The sequence below is a fragment of the Neovison vison genome, chromosome 6, assembly GCF_020171115.1.
Source record: "Neovison vison isolate M4711 chromosome 6, ASM_NN_V1, whole genome shotgun sequence".
Classification (NCBI taxonomy): domain Eukaryota; kingdom Metazoa; phylum Chordata; class Mammalia; order Carnivora; family Mustelidae; genus Neogale; species Neogale vison.
In genome coordinates, this window is record NC_058096.1 from 156,609,457 (window position 1) to 156,626,408 (window position 16,952).

A 16,952-nucleotide genomic window follows, 5' to 3' on the forward strand; every position below is an offset into this window, starting at 1 on the left:
AGCACAATTTTTAATGAATGTAAAGAAAGTTGATAATTAATAGTTACTTTTTCTCAGTTCATCGAAGATGAGTAGTAAGCTTTGAATTTTAACTGTTGTTCCTTTCTCTCTGGATACTTTTAAAATCTTCTCTTTGTCTTTGCTGTTCTGTAATGTCATTAGTATGTGTTTAGCTATGCATTTATTTTTTCATTTATAATGCTTAAGATTCTTTGATTTCTTGAATCTACAGGTTTGTGCTTTTCTCAGTTCCAGAAAGTTCCAAGACAATATGTGGGCAAATCTAGCCTCCACACCACTCTTTTTCTTCTCTTGGACTTTTATTAGATGTATTAAACTCTCCCACTCTATTCCCTGTGTTTTTATGGCTTTTTGAAATTTTCCATCTATGTCTTTCTGGCTACCTTCTAGATAATTTCTTCTGTATATCTGCAATTCATTAATTCTTTTCTAAACTGTATCACATCTTATGTGAAACTCCTCCATAGATTTCTTTTTAAGATTTTTATTTATTTATTTGACAGAGAGAGATCACAAGTAGGCAGAGAGGCAGGCAGAGAGAGAGAGACAGTGAGAAGCAGGCTCTCCGCTGAGCAGAGAGCCCAAAGTGGGACTCGAGCCCAGGACCCTGGGATCATGACCTGAGCTGAAGGCAGAGGCTTAACCCACTGAACCACCCAGGTGCCCATCCTCCTAGAGTTTTTTTTTTTCTAAATTTATTTGACAGACAGATCACAAGTAGAAAGAGAGGCAGGCAAAGAGAGACAGGAGGAGGAGGCAGGCTCCCGGCTGAGCAGATAGCCCGATGTGGGACTCGATCCCAGAACCCTGAGATCATGACCTGAGCCGAAGGCAGAGGCTTTAACCACTGAACCACCCAGGCTCCCCCCTCCTAGAGTTTTTAAATGTTGTGTTATATTTTTCATTTCTAGAAGTTCCATGTGGTTATTTTTCAAAACTTATTATTTATAATTTTTTTGTTCTAGTCCCATATCTTCCAGTTTGTGTTTTATTTCTTTAAACATATTGTATCTACTTATACTGTCATCTCTGGCTAATAATTCTATTACTTAAGGAAATTGAGTGGCAGTTTCCACATACACATCCTGGATCTCTCTCCTTCATGATGCCTCATTATTATGTATTTGTTTGTTTTACTGCAACTCTTTGACACTTTTGGATGGAGGTGCTTTGAGACCTGGGATGCAGACTGGTTTCTTCAGAAAGTATTTGCATTCACTTCTGCAAGGCACTTTGTAGTTTTTCTCTAAATTAAATTCTCAGGTTGAAACAACTTAGTAGTGTGAATTTTAGCCAAAATCCTGTGTGAACACCACTTTGGGGATCTAAATTCTCAGTGTCAGTTTCCCACTTTCTACCTGGACTAGACATTTAATTTTCCTGGCATTCTCCTGGGTTTATTTCTGGTTTGTCCTTACATGGAAGTTAGAGCTCTTTGGGATCTAGTCTTAAAAGGGGAAGAAATTCCTGTTAGACCTTCTATGTTAGACAGAGATAAGTTTCCTGCTCTCCATGCTTCATCAGACCATTAAAACCTATGCTAGATTCACTCAGTTTTGCAAATGTCTTCAGAGAAAAAGCTAACTTCAACAATATGTTTCTACATCTGAATTCCCATATTTATTTAATTTTTGGCTAAAGAATTTACTTACGTTACTGGTAGACCATCAACACACTTTAGATTTTATTATCCAGCATTTTTAAAGATTTTATTTATTTATTTGAGAGAGAGAAAACCAGAGATAGAGCAGAAACAGAGGAGGAGGGGCAAAAAGAGAGAGAGAAGCAGACTCCCTGCTGAGCAGGAAGCCTGATGCAGGACTCCATCCCAGGACCTTGGAATCATCACCCAAACCAAAAGTAGACACTTAACTGATTGAACCACCCAGGAATCCCTATCCAGCATACTAAAGAACTTTTTGATGGAAAGGAACACCCAAGGGAAATCCAGTGTAGTCTACCATATTACCTTGTCTATTGATATTTGTCATAAGGTCCACTTCATCATCAAGTGGTAACCTCCCCAGTAGAGGACAGACTTACCTTTAGACTTACTTTTCACTCTATTCTAAAAGTAAAGCATCCTAATTAAAGTAAGTTGAAAATACAGAGGAAAATTTAACTCTAAGATCCAAGATATTTGGATATATTTCCATACAAATATGCCTATGTTACCAACTTGGTTTATTTCCTTTTAGTCTTTTCCCCCTCTAAATAGATGTTTTTATATTATGAGATTAACTAGAGAAATGGTTAATTAAATGTGAAGCAATATTCAGCAGCACTTAAAAGCAACAATTTATAAATCTTATGTGACATTATAAAGAAATTCTTTTTGAGGGACACCTGGGTGGCTCAGTCAATTGTCTGGCTTCGACTCAGGCCATGATCCCAGGGTCCCGGGATGGAGCTCTGCCTCAGGGTTCCTGCTCAGCAGGGAGTCTGCTTCTTCTTCTCTCCCAAATAAAGAAAGTCTTTAAAAAAAAAAAAAATTCTTTTTGATGTATTGCTAAGCTGGGGCAAAGTGCAGAGAAAGCATTTGCATGGAGGTAGAGGTGAGATTCTCAGGAATCATGGACACATGTGGGACTGCTTTCCTGGACCCCTCACTCTAGACACCAGCAAGAGCCAGGCAGCTCATTCAGGGGCTCTACAGCAGGCACTCTGTAAATGTGTGTTGACTGATAGCTAACACTAGGGGCCCCGAAGCTCAGATATCTCTAGAACAGCAAGTAAAGGGCTCTTGTTCTCTTGCCTTCCATAAAGACAATAAAAGAACTCATAGAGGACCACTCGATTCATGCCCCCTAATGACAATTACACATGATTTGCTTGCAGTTTAACAAAAGGTTAATTATGGACAACAAATTCCTACCTAACAGGATTCTAATATTAATTTCTAAACTCCCTACCCCCACCCCAACTAAGGAACCAGTGGAAACTTGGATTAGATTAAGGCAAGAGTCATGTCTGGTCCTTAGCTTATGGCCAGTGAGCATGCCCGTGTGTCCCTCACTGTCCCCAGTCGTGCCCCGCAAGGGCCCTACTCCAGTCTCTGCCTTTGCACTTGTCCAGAGTTTACTGTGAGAGTAGAGATCTGCGGCAATGATGTTGCTAAGGAAACTTGGCATTCTCCCAATACCCTCCGCAAAACGGCTCCATCTAGTTTCCAGTGCTCAGTGTTTGTTTGAGCTTATATGCTGCCTCTGTGTTTAGTCTACAAAACTGTTGTTTTAGGCTCTACTTCCAGTACAAAGAGCATAACTTTCAGGTTGGGTCTAAGGTGAACATAGGCCATTGCATGCCCCTCCTCCATAGGAATGGAACTTCCTGCATAAGAGGATTAAACTTCCCTTGGGCCTTACTGCTGTGTGGCTGCTGAAATTATTGTTGCACTGTTCTGATTGGCATTGCATCTTAACCCCTACGCCAGAGTCTGATTTTTACTAGGTGCTCCATAAATACCCATGACAGTAGAACCCAGATATTTCTTTCTAACAAATTAAAGAAACACATAAATTTTTTTAAAAGTCTACACATCTATATGCATAGTGTTTATGCTCCCTTGTGGGACTTAGCATGTTCGGATTTACAATGAAATCTTTTTGGGTCTTTACCTATTCTTCATAACTAAGCCACCTCCATGAGGGCAAGAGCCCTCATACCTCTCTCTGTATACCCCACAAGTTCACACAGCACCATGCACATGCATGGCTAGTATTCAACGACGTGAAACAAACAAACATGCAAATGCTGGGTCCATGAAATCATATACTTGCCATTTCAGAGCTGGTGGTGGTAGCAGATGCTGTCCATGGCCCCAAGATGAGAACTGCCCTAAGATATGATTCACCAGTACTTCTTAAATACAGTGGGTCCTGACTTCCCTGCAAAAGGCTAAGCTTACATCAAGTCGAAAGTGGGTCACGTATTTGTGAGCTCCATCATGCCACATAGAATAGGTCAACATTCAGGAAGCCTGTGGCTACAGAATAGAATACCTACGGTAAGACCATCGCCTCAGTATAAAACTCCTAACTTCCAGTTGCTGAAGCAGGTTGATACATAAGGACCCATGGAAGGCTGGTCATATTTTTAAGTAACTGATGACAGAAAGAAAGGTCTCTAAAAGCAGCTTCCTGGGAGCGTCCCCATCTTAATAAAATGAGCTGCCTTGTGCTTTTTCCTGACCTTTGGTTTCAGGTCAAAGCTTGAGTAAAAGGGTTGAGAACAGTAGCCAGGACCTGACAATCTCTGTTTCCCTGCAGCTACGGGTCTTCAAGCTGGCCAAGTCCTGGCCAACCTTAAATACGCTCATCAAGATCATCGGGAACTCGGTGGGGGCACTGGGGAATCTCACCATCATCCTGGCCATCATTGTCTTTGTCTTCGCCTTGGTTGGCAAGCAGCTACTCGGGGATAATTACCGTGACAATCGGCACAATATCTCCGCGCCCAATGAAGAATGGCCACGTTGGCACATGTATGACTTCTTCCACTCCTTCCTCATCGTCTTCCGGATCCTGTGTGGAGAGTGGATCGAGAACATGTGGGCCTGCATGGAAGTTGGCCAGAAATCCATATGCCTCATTCTTTTCTTGACAGTGATGGTGCTGGGGAACCTGGTGGTAAGTGCTGAGCCTCCCTGGGGGCACTGTCTTGGGGACAATGGAGAAGACTTCTGGGTTATCCTAAAAAGCTTTGAAGTTGCACATTTTTATGCCCCCATCATACCTCCCTGACTGTAAGTCTTCAAACTTCACAAAGTCATGTGGGGCATGTTCTAAGAACTGTCCATAGGAAGGTAACCTGACTCACTGGCATGTGCACATCGGAGAGGGATGGAAAGACCTGTTTAGAATCCCAGCTCTATGACTAGTAAAGCTGGATGACCCAGCACAAGAGACAATCTCCTCAAGCTTTAATCTTCTTCAAATCAAGAAGATAGTGCTTATTCATAGGCTTACCCAGGGAATTAAATTACAGGAGATGACATATGCAAATTGCCTAGTGCAGTGTCTAGGCCACAACAAGAACTCAGTAATTGTTAGCTGTTTGTTGAAGAAAAATTTCCTTCCCCACTCTAGTGGGTCTCAGGAGATATTTTTCTCTAGGGCCATGAGAGCTGACTGATTTCTCTGAGCTACACTGATCCTAGCTATGAGCAGGAGGGCAGGCACGATGAGACAAGGTGAAAAGGAGAAGCTGGGTCATGGACAACAACCAATGCCATAATGTCAATAACAAAATCCATTCCCACATTTGGGAGTGCCTCACTGAAGACATTTCTGCCAATTGCCCGCACTACCCCCCCTTCTTTATCCTAGTTGGCTCCATGACCTCAGCTTATCTCCACCCACTGTGGTTCTGGGCACCCTTGCTGTACCAGTGCTGGCTGTTGTAGGGGGACATGTGGACCCTCAGAATCTGCTTTCTTACTGCCCTGAAAGTCAACCAATTTGGATTCTTTTCTATGAGAGTCTTACAGACACAAGAAAGCTAAACCAGAAGAGATGAAACAACAAACCCAAACTTTTCAGTCTTTCCCACCTGGGGTCTGGAGCCAAAGATGCCTTCCCCCACAATTCCCAAGTTAGGGGGTTGGCTGAAGATCCTTTCTTCCAGGCTGAGCTCAGCATGCCTGCAGAGCTACAGTGGCCCCTAACCCTCAGGCAGGAATTTTCTCTTTCTGAGCACTCTTAGAGCTCTCAAGTAGTTTCCTCTTCACGACCATTCCAGAAGGATGAGAGTCCCCACTCTCTGCTCATGGGAGAAGAACATGAAGTTAGAAACAGCAAGGAGATTAACCAGGACCCCAAGGCAAGGAAAAGAACCCACGGCTTTGGCAGATGACAGCAGTCCCAGGGTAGACCCATACGTGTTCCTTTCTGCTATGCCTGAACGTCCCTTGGTTCAGCAGGGCTGATCCTTCTCTATGGCAGACAATGTGTTTCCAAGCCTTGTCCACATGAGGCAGTTTGCTTGGGACATCCCCAGGACTCCCTTCAGTGGCTCTCAAACTGTCCATCCCCTCCAGAAGGAAAGCATGTTGGGTGGGCAGAGAGAGGCCCAGGTGTGGCTGTCTTGCCCTCTGGCTGGTTGCCAACCTGGCAGACTATGGAGGAACTCAGCCTGTTTGTCAAGCCATCATTGCTTGTACTCCTACTCTCTAGGTGCTCAACCTGTTCATCGCCCTGCTGCTGAACTCCTTCAGTGCTGACAACCTTGCAGCTCCAGATGAAGATGGGGAGGTAAACAACCTACAGGTTGCCCTGGCACGGATCCAGGCATTTGGCCATCATACCAAGAAGGCCATCTGCAGCTTCTGCACCAGGCCCTGCCTGCTGCCCTGGCCCAAGACAGAGCCCCAGCTGGTGGTGAAACTCCCACTCTCCAGCTCCAAAGCTGAGAACCACATTGCTGCTGATGCAGCTGTGGGAAGCCCCAGAGGGCTTCCAGTGTCCAGAGGCCCCAAAGACGACTACAACGACTTCATCACCAACCCCAACATATGGGTCTCTGTGCCCATTGCCGAAGGAGAATCTGACCTTGATGACCTGGAGGAGGATGGTGAGGAGAATGCTCGGAGCTCCCAGCAGGAAGTGATCCCTCAAGGGCAGGTGAGAGTCCTCCCACGGGACAGCCTGAAGGCCGGAGTGACAGGGGCAGAAGGAAAATTTGAATAAGGAGGTTGTCCAACATCCAGACTGGCACAGACTTGATGAGCCCCAGGCAAATCAAGTCTATGGGCACCCAATGTCAGGAATCAAATACCATGCCAAGTTTCTGGAGGAGGTGGCCTTTGAGCAGAGCCTGGAAAAAAGGGTCAGAATTCCCCAGGCAAGTGAAAGCAGGTGCAGGACCTTAGTCTCAGACCACTTTGAGGTTCTTGGGATTATCTTTTGCACAACAGTCCCTCTTACTTTGCCCAACTCAGGCTCTGTGCCTAAGATGCTAATGAGACTCCTCTAAGAACTAACAAGACTCCCCAAGAACAAATGTTATCCAAGAGTGATATTCATCTGATCTTCATCAGATAGGGAGTCCTGATTATCATGGGACTCATTTATCCAGATTTTCCAGACAAAGGATGTCACAGGGAAATGACACTTTTTCTTTTGGGCCCCAAAGAATCCAAAGCACATTTAAGCCTTTTGGCAATATATATAATTTTAAATACTTTGCACAGTTCCCTACTACCTTAAGGGGCTGTATCAACCCTCATTGACCTCTTCTCAGTGACTTTGGCACGGTATGGAAGGCAGGGGTCCTATGGGGTCTAGAGGCAGGCAGGGCGGCTGGCCAGGCCACTAAGTGGCCTCAGACAGCTGTGCTTTGAGTCTGTAGCTCTACCACAGCCTTCTTCCCCTGCAGCTGTCACTTCTCTTGTGTTCCAGCAGCTGCTATTATCAGCTGCCATATTTTACATGCCTTTGTGTGGGTGACAGCCGAGGGCAGGGCATCACCATCCCTGGAATAAAGGACATGAACTTCATGATGACTGTCTCCACTCAGAGGCATTTTCAGATACTTTAGGGTCCTTGGGGGACTTCAAATGGCCAAGGTCTCTATCTCTCTGACTTCTGGACAAGTAGTAATGGTCGTGGTTAACATCTATTGAGCCCAACGCTTCATGCCAAGTGTTTTCCAAGCATTCACGGATTTAGTCAGCAAAATCACTGAATAAAGTAGATCTTGCCTTCTCAATTTTGCAGGTGGGAGAAATGGAGATCAGGTTGATACATGGCTTGGAAGTAATGGAGCCAAGAGTTAAAAAGACTCTTGTTATAGAGTTATAGAGACTCCAGGCTGACTTCACACAAGCATGTGTGTAAGAATGCCGGTATTTTTGCTGCAGAGATTAGGTCCTTATCTCTGGCAGACTATGAGGGAGAGATCTCTTCAAACTGAGAAGCAATCAGCTGAGGGTGGGCACAGGTGCCCACATGGGACCCTCTCTCACTAGCAGGAGCAGTTGCAGCAAGTCGGGAGATTCGAGGGTCACATGGCACCCAGGAGCCCAGGCTCTGGAATGTCCTCTGAGGACCTGGCTTCCCACGCGGGTGAGAAGTGGAAAGATGAGGCTGCTGCCCAGGTCCCTGCAGAGGTAGGTATGTGAACTTCCGGGAGGTTGAACAGCCCACCAGACACTGACCGGTGGGATGGTAGGGGCCAGAGGATGGGGCTGCTCGGGAAGTGGTGTTTCAGAATACAATCAGCACATAGCCTCACGTCTCAGCATGAGAATTATTAAGGTCTGTCCTCACCTCCAGGCTGGTCGCCATGATTTCAGTGGAAAGAAGGGGGGTTCCACAGTTAGGAGGTAGGCAGTGATGAGGATGAGATCTTCAACCTCTCTGAGTCTTCTTGTCCTCCTCTCTGAAACGGAATGGTAATGCCTACCTGAGAGGATTCTTTTGAAGCTTAAATGAGATGCTGCTTGTCAAGTGTTTAGTTCCTGCCTGAGATGGAATAAGTGCCCAGAAAATGACAGCCAAGAGAAAAGGGAACAAAAGACAATGCACAGAGAAAGTGTCTTTCTGAGCCAGCAGATGAAAGTCAGTGTCACTCGTGGGTGAGGAAGTCTTCCCTGTGACTCCTCCCACCCCCATTCTCTTTTGTCCACATCATTTTTTCCAGCCAAAAACATTCTGGTGCTCTGCAGAGGCTGTCTGCAGAGTAGTGTCTTGAGTAGTGTACTGACAGCCTTACGCAGCCTGAGCAGGAAGCAAAATTGGGGTTTGGGAATGTCATACAAGAGGTAAAAGGAAACTTGGTGGTTTCATTACAAATCTTTGATGAAAATAAGCTACAGGGAAGAGACATCTAGAAAGGTTTAGTGTCGTTCGTACCACGGCATTAAATTCAGGAATTTAACTTGACACGTAGCCTCTGAGAGCTGACGCCGTGACAGGCACCGGGCTGGGCAGAGATAAGGAAGACATCATTTGTGCCCAAAGTTATCGTGCCCTTCAGTCTGAGGAATGTCAGCCACTGGCTGTGTGCCCCTGGGCAGGGATGACCACAGCAGGGTAAGAGGAGAAGGTGGGTTGAGCTGGGGCTGGGGGATCAGGGCGGAACAGAAGCCACTTGGTTCCTGCCGGGTGAGGTTGCCACCTTCTACATGTGGACATCATTGTTTCCTTCAGAACATTCTCAGGATTCCCCTGGCTAGTCATCTCTACTCAGTGTTTTCAGCACACAGCTGCTGGGTATCGGTTTTGGTTTGGTTTGGTTTGGTTTGGTTTTTTCTGTCCATGACCCCGGCCAGGCAGAGAAGGGCCTGACAGTGACAGATGGGGACCCACCCCACCATTTGGGTCCATTAGCCAAGCTATCAGGTTTACTAATATGAGAGCAGCTTCAACTCCTAATTGAATTCATCTGGAGACATTATAGGGCTGGAGCTGCCAGGAGGGCAGCAGGGCCCCTGTAGCATTGCTCCCTGATTAAATATTCAAGCCCAGTGAATGCCACGAGTCTTTATGGGTGTAATTACGGTGTCTCGGGCTCTCGCCAGCACTCCATCAGGGGCCTGGAGGTTTAAAGCCTCGCACAGCTAAACCTCTGGGGCTCTGTAGAGAGCATCACTGTTCTGGGCCTCAGCTGGTGAGGCCCCAAACACACAAAGATCGCTGCTGTGGGTCCAGCCCCAAGGGGCTCTCCCTGCCTCTCGGAGCCCTTGGCTGGGCAGACCAGCAGTAACCATGTGTAGACTCACTGGGACCCTCAGAGAGCTGAGTTTGCTGCCCTGGGCTTCTGCCCTGCAGGGAGAGGACGACACGAGCTCCTCAGAAGGCAGCACGGTGGACTGCCTGGATCCTGAAGAGATCCTGAGGAAGATCCCTGAGCTGGCAGACGACCTTGAGGAGCCAGATGACTGCTTCACAGAAGGTAAAGTGGCGGCCACAGGACTCCTGTGATGACATTCATTTGGGCCAGAATTGCATTCAACAAGCTCTCAGCTGGGTACCTGTATGTCCGGCGCCATGGCCTGGGGTCCATGGAAGACAGGCACACAGGACTGCTTGCTGCCTCCTCCCCCAGTCAGGGTCAGGGGCCGGCATCTGACACAAGCACCACAGTCACAGCAGCCTAGTGGGCCCACATCAGACCCGGCCACCTCAGCACAGGCCTTCCCTCTCACCCTCAAAAACACCTCAGAGTAATAAACCAGGCCTCTTGAGGTTGAAGGGAAAGGGTAAACACTCTTGTTTGGGGACATAAAGGACCAGAGGAGGTCACACCATGTATATGTCCCTCAGTCTTCGGTGTAGCTCTGAAAGGCAGAACAAATGTCCACGGCCATAGCACTCTGAACGCACCACATCTTGTCCTAAAGGTATAAAACACATCTTACTCTTTGTTTCCCTCCATGTCTAGAATAGAGAGGCACATTGTGTTCTCACTAGATATGCTGGCAATAAGGAGGTAGACATATAGTTCACACTATGAAAGTCATTGTGGCTTCAATAATACAAAAAAAAATCTATAAACTAAAAAGCAACAACACTTCCTTGAGTTTCCAGTTCCACACAGCCCTGGGCTGGGCTGGACCCAGGCCCCATATTGACCATGTGATGGCCTCTCAGGTGAGCAAGGGCTCAGGGCATAGCCCCTCAGACAGCACCAGACCCAGGCCCCACGACTTGTCGGGCTTCCAGAAATGGATGGGCATAGGACAGGGGCCACACGTATCCTCTCCAAGATGGACGATAATTGGGGAGTACTTGAATGTGGGTGACACCAGTGGTAGGGAGGAATACCCAAAGGGCAGGATTGAGGCTGCCTGAGAGGGGTGCAGCTTCTCTCATATTTCGGAGAATTCCTTTCCTACAGGGTGGCAAGTGGGTTTCCCAGCAGAGTGCTTTCCCAGCGGGGCCAGACCAAAAATGCTCCTTTCTCCCTGGGGGAAATCCCTCTCCATCAGTCACCTCTCCCCACAGGCTGCCTTCGCCACTGTCCTTGCTGTAAAGTGGACACAAGCAAGTTTCCGTGGGCCATGGGCTGGCAGGTACGCAAGGCCTGCTACCGCATCGTGGAGCACAGCTGGTTTGAGAGCTTCATCATCTTCATGATCCTGCTCAGCAGTGGGTCTCTGGTAAGGGGAGGCGGGGTCCCTGCCCCAAAGCTCTCTAGATCGGGTCTCCCACAATCCCAAGTGCCTGGAGCTGGAGCAGGCAGCTCCCCCTGATTCCTAGACTGAAAGGCCCCAACCGATGGCAGAAGAAGCTGCAGCCCACCACACAGGCTCCCCTTAGGAGCAGGGGAGGGTAGATGCTTGTGATCCACGTGTCCTGGCCTGCGAAGCCTGGCTGCAAGTATTTCAAGCGGTGAGGGCATGCATCCACTTTATAGATGAGGAAATGGACACTCAAAGGGCCTGAGGCACTTGCTCATGTTTACCCAGCTTGTCAGTAGCAAAACCTACCTCTACCCTCATCTGATCCCAAAGCCCTGGCTTTCTACCCCCTTGGCCTTCCAAACACCGGCCTTCTCCAAAGGCCCAGGGCAAAGATTGCCATCCTCCTGTCTTATCAAGCCACTTGCAAATACTATTATTTATTCTAGGCTCACAGCACATCATTATATCCGCACTTCTGATAATGTAATTACCTGGGGGAGCTTGCTAAAAGGCAGATTCTGAATCAGAGCTGGGTGGGGCCTGAGAATTGGCATTTCCAACAAGCTCCAGGGGAAGCTGAGGCCGCGGGCCAAAGATCACACTTTAAATAACACACTTTAAAGTTTTTTTTGTTTTGTTTTGTTTTAAAGATTTTATTTATTTATTTGACAGACAGATCTACAAGTAGGCAGAGAGGCAGGGAGAGAGAGAGAGAGGAGGAAGCAGGCTACCCGCTGGGCAGAGAGCCTGATTCGGGGCTCGATCCCAGGACCCTGGGATCATGACCTGAGCCAAAGGCAGAGGCTTTAACCCACTGAGCCACCCAGGCGCCCTAAATAACACACTTTAAATAACTCTATGCCTTACAGGCATAGAGATGCTGACTCAGGAGCCACTTCCTTAGCCCCTTGCTGAATGGCCAAGGAGGACAAGGAAGGAGGCTCTGATTGTTCCCTGCACAGTCTCAACTCATCTTCCCAGTGGACCAAAATAGCTGTAGACGCAGGAGGGAACTCGCCATCCCCAGGTGTCTGCCTCTTACGGTTGAGGAAGGCACAGCCCAAAGACATGAAGGGGCCTGCCTGGGGTCCCAGCTAATTAGTTAAAGGAGGATGAGAAGCCTGCTCTCCTGACTCATGGCTCCAAGTGTCTTCACTTGGTTTGTTCTTCCTGTGTCATTTACTCCCTGAAAACAATCTATTGGATATCTGGGCACCTACTTAAACACCAGATATCCCAGGAAGGGTGCCAAAGCCACTCTGTGTACTGGTTCAGCCTCGGGGAGGAGCAAAGGCAGGTGAGAAGACATGATCTGGGGTAGGGGGTGGGCAGGTGGGCAATGGCACTACACCAAGGGCGAAGAGAGTCTCTGGAACCAAGGCTGCTCTGGCACGGGAGAAGGGGAGGGTGTGGCAACATCTGAAGGGGTCCACTGTTGGGCACAGGGTGGTGACTGTCCATGGCCCCAGCTGGCTCTGTACAGCTCTGGTACACTGGCCACATAGCTGGCAAGAGGGGGGTGGGTGATTTCTCCCCACCCTCCCCTCTTTCCTGTCCTCCTTGACGAGGACAATAGTCACATTTGCTGTTGACAAGGTGCTTTCCTCATTACCTCCTCCGCTCCTGTCTTTCCCCATGGGCCTCCTCTCCTCATTTCTCTTCTCCATGCTCCCCTGCTCCTTCCTTTCTTTCTGTTTCCCTACTCCACTCACCCCAGCTGCTCCCCTCCCTCCCAGCAGGGAGTGCAGATCCTGCACCAGCTGCTGGGCCCTCACCTCCCCATCTCCTTCCCCAAGGGACTGAACAGGCTGGCACCAAATTTAGTCTTTCTTATGCTTTTACTTCGAGTACTTAAAAATAAATAAATAAATAAATAACAGGAGTTTTCATCTGACAAAGTAAAGTGCAAAAAAACAAAAACAAAAACAAAAAAAAACCTTGGAAATCATGGGAAGATGCAAAGAAAAAATATCACCCATTTTCCTATCACTCAAAGAGAATCTCACTTTGAAAACATTTTGGTATACTTCCTTCCCATCTCTCTCATGCATATAATACATAAATATTACAAAGCTGAAACCACATTTATGCATTCTGTAATTTCTCAGTAAATTCTCACAGTAAATATACTCCTACTATCTGACTTAGTGGCTGCACTGCTTTCCATTACGGGAATGCACCACCATTTATGTAAATAATCCCGCTGTTTACCTCTAATAAGCACCGAATAGCCTATGTCGACTCCTTTGAGGACATTGGCTTCTTTCCCATCTTGGGTCCAGTTAGAAGCAGAATCTGCAGCAAGGATTCCTGGACAAGCAGCTTATGGAGGGTGTGTGCTCTGAGGGGAAGCCCATGAGGGAGGCAGGACCAAGGGAGGAGGTAGAAGACAGGGCTCCCACACAGTCCACCTCAGCTTGATCCCACGGGAGCTATGAAGCAAAAAAGGTGTCACAGAGCTGTGCTACCTTGAAGCAAAGGGGGTAGTCACTGGCTGTGGCTGCCCCCAGACCAGGCATTTGGCCTCCCAGGCATTTCTGCAGGAGGAAGCAGTTCGCCTCAGCCCCGGGAGGTCCTTAGGAAAAGGGGGCATCCACCAGCCGTTAGCAGCCAACCTCACAACTGCTGAACGACTGCCCTGGACCCTCCACGGGCATCTGGGTAGGGCACCAAGAACATCGAGTGTCCTTAGGCTAAATCCATGAAGGCAGAATTGCTGGGCTCCCGAAACCTTTGAGCCCTCATGCCAGATTGGTCTCCCAGAAGACTGAGCTGGTTTGCAGCTCCCAGTTAGGCAGGAGAGGAGGGACGTCCCCATGGCCATAGCAACTCTGGCCTTACCTTCGTTCTTTTCTCTCTCCACCAATCTCTTAAGAGAAAAATGACATCTTCTTTCCATTTGAATTTCCTTAATTACCAGTGAGCTAGAACATTCTTTTTCAGAGGTTCATGGACAATTCTTACTTTCATTTTTGTGAACTGCCTGTGAACATCCTTTGATGCTTTTATTTTTAAACCAAGTCGCTGTTAGGATCCCTTTGGTTCACTTCCAAGCCCCAATTTGAGAAGGTTTCTTTTCTCCTTTGCTTTCAGCTCCCCTGCAAAGAGTAAGCCAGGCTGCAGGCCTCATTGGCTCCAGGGGGTCCTAGTTTGTATCACACAGTGCCTCTTCCACTGGCCCTCGGAACCCCACCCCACACACATGTACCCTAAGCAGAAAAACAAAATGATACAGGCAAGCTGGTTCAGCCTCCCAGGGGCTGAGGGCAGGGCTGGTGGGGTCCTTCCTTATCACTGGACGCTAGTGCTGTGGGTCCAGGCAGCCTACCATTCTGCTCCCTTTCTTCCCTCCAGGCCTTTGAAGACTACCACCTTGACCAGAAGCCCACCGTGAAGGCCTTGCTGGAATATACTGACAGAGTGTTTACATTTATCTTTGTATTCGAGATGCTGCTCAAGTGGGTGGCCTATGGCTTCAAAAATTACTTCACCAATGCCTGGTGCTGGCTGGACTTTCTCATCGTGAATGTGAGTGGCTCATGGGCACACATGGAGCTTGGGATCCTCACCTCTGAGGGATAGCTGTTGCTAGCACCAAGAAAGTAATGGCCTCACCTCATGTGCCACTCTATAGTCTTGAGCTCTTGGCAAGGCCTCTGAGAATAGCTTGCACACTGGGGAATGGTAAGATCAGACAGTGCACGACTCTGGCACGGTGGTGATGCTAAGTCGAGTCCTCAGTTCCTAGGCCTCCACCCACAAGACCACTGACTGCCCTTCGTATTTGACATCCAAAACAAGATGACACAGGAGGAATTCAAGGGTCTTAGGACCTTGCATCCCTTGACAGGGCTTCTGGGCAAATGGGAGCCAATGACTGCATCACCCAGAGAATCTTCCCATCTTCTGCTTAAGTGGTCCTCAGCCCTGGCTATACTTTGGAATCATCTGGAACTCTTAAAAATACAGTGAACCAGTACTGCTACTCCCAGAGATTCCGATCTCTCCAGTCCTAGGTGAAGCTCAGGCATCAACATCTTATAGGAGCTCCTAGGCATCGTCCAATATGTGTGCAGCCAGATGGAGAATCACCGAGCTTGCCCCACCAGCTTCTCCCCAGTGGTACTAAAAGGGACAGAGGGTCCTTTGGAGAGATGCTGAGTTGAAGCACATGTGTTCAAACTCACATTAACCTGGGGCCACTTACAACTGCACAAGGGGATTGACCAAGTGCATCCCACATGCTAGACCTGGGATTCCTCACTTCTGTGAGGAGACCTTTCTCAGTGAAATCTCCTAAGAGCCTTCCTTGCCCCCAAAGGCCAGGAGTGGTCGCTCTCTCTCATCCTACCCACAAAGATCCTCTATCTCTGTCCAGGTCTTTGCCCTCTTGGCTTTGCAGGATGGCTGCCTGAATTATTTGCTCACTGTGGTGCAGCTGAGGGTCCCCACAGGCAGGGGGAGGCTCATGCTGTGTTTGTCTCTGCCTCCCACACTCCAGCAGCCACCAGGACCAAGGGCTGCACATCAGAGGTGTCAGGAAATGTGTCTGTATTCAGTGCTCGCCTCCTGAAGCTGGATGGGGTCCAGTACAGAACATTCTGTCCAGCCTCCTGTGCTGGCAGGTCCCCCACAGCAGGTCTGTGTACTCAGTTCTCTTCTTGCCTGATACCAATGCGCTGGCAGCATCAGGACACTGTACCGCAGGGATTAGCTGGGAGGTCTGAAATCTGAGTCACAGGTGATAACTTTGTGCATATAAAATAATTATTCACAAATGAAGGAAAAGTGTTTTCTTCTGGCTTCACACCCCTGTTAGGGGCATAGTCACTCTTACCTACATAAGTCTCACTCATTTAAGTCCTGATCACCTTCAGTGCTCACCCTCTCATTCCATCCATCCTCCTCCCAATTCTTCCTTCTGATCATCCATCCTTCCATCCACATATCCCTCCTTCCACCTACCCAGCCATTCACCCTTCCTTTTTCTCTTCTAAACATCCATTCATCATTACTTCTTCAATTTATCCTGCCAGTCCTCTCCTTCCATCCATCCATTCTCATTCTTCCTTCTCTCTTCTCTTCCACTTATCCATTCATCCTAACCTTCCTTTCATCTATCAACTGGTTACTAATCCTTCTGTCTTTCTATCTTTTGGTTCATCTCTATGACTCTTTGATCATCTAACCTTTTACTCATTCATTCATGCATCTTTAATCCAAGCATCATCCTAGCCATTCATTCTTCCATCTTCCCATGTTTCCTTTAACCATCTACTTATCCTTCCTTCTTTTTAAAAAGATTTTATTTATTTATTTATTTATTTATTTAAGAGAGAGAGAGCCCATGCACAAAAGGGGGAAGGACAGAGGGAGAGGGAGGAGCAGACTCCCTGCTAAGCACGGAGCCCAATGTGGGGCTCAAGCCTAGGACCCCAGGATAACCTGTGCTAAAAGCAGACCTGTAACTGACTGAACCACCCAGATGCCCCCATCCTTCCTTCTTTCCACCCATCTATCCATTCATCCATTTTCCTTTCACTTCTCAACCAATCAACCTTCCATCCATTCTCTAATCTCTTCTATTCATTTATCCTATCTAAATCTCTTTCCATTCATCCATCAGGCATTTTGTTCAGCCATCCATTCTTCTCCCTTTCATCCATTCCATCCATCCAGTGTGCTATACTTTCATATTTTGTCCTTCTTCTTTCTTTCATCCTTCCTCTCAACTGCCTGTCCTATCCATCTTTGTTTCTTTTAATCCATTATTCTATCCAAATACTCTTCCGTCCATCTTCCTTAT

General features: G+C 47.6%; 1 protein-coding gene across 3 annotated transcripts in view; it reads left to right on the forward strand.

Annotated features, from left to right (window-relative positions):
• SCN10A (sodium voltage-gated channel alpha subunit 10) overlaps positions 1 to 16,952 on the forward strand; it is a 108,319-nt gene that overhangs the window by 73,078 nt on the left and 18,289 nt on the right. For 2 of the 3 annotated variants that reach the window (XM_044255198.1, XM_044255200.1), the window contains 6 exons: positions 4,290 to 4,649; positions 6,195 to 6,641; positions 7,988 to 8,128; positions 9,792 to 9,915; positions 10,968 to 11,122; positions 14,501 to 14,674. In XM_044255198.1, coding sequence (XP_044111133.1) covers positions 4,290 to 4,649; positions 6,195 to 6,641; positions 7,988 to 8,128; positions 9,792 to 9,915; positions 10,968 to 11,122; positions 14,501 to 14,674 — 1,401 coding nt within the window. The remainder of the gene's footprint in view (positions 1 to 4,289; positions 4,650 to 6,194; positions 6,642 to 7,987; positions 8,129 to 9,791; positions 9,916 to 10,967; positions 11,123 to 14,500; positions 14,675 to 16,952) is intronic. The other variant, XM_044255199.1, reaches the window with a different exon arrangement.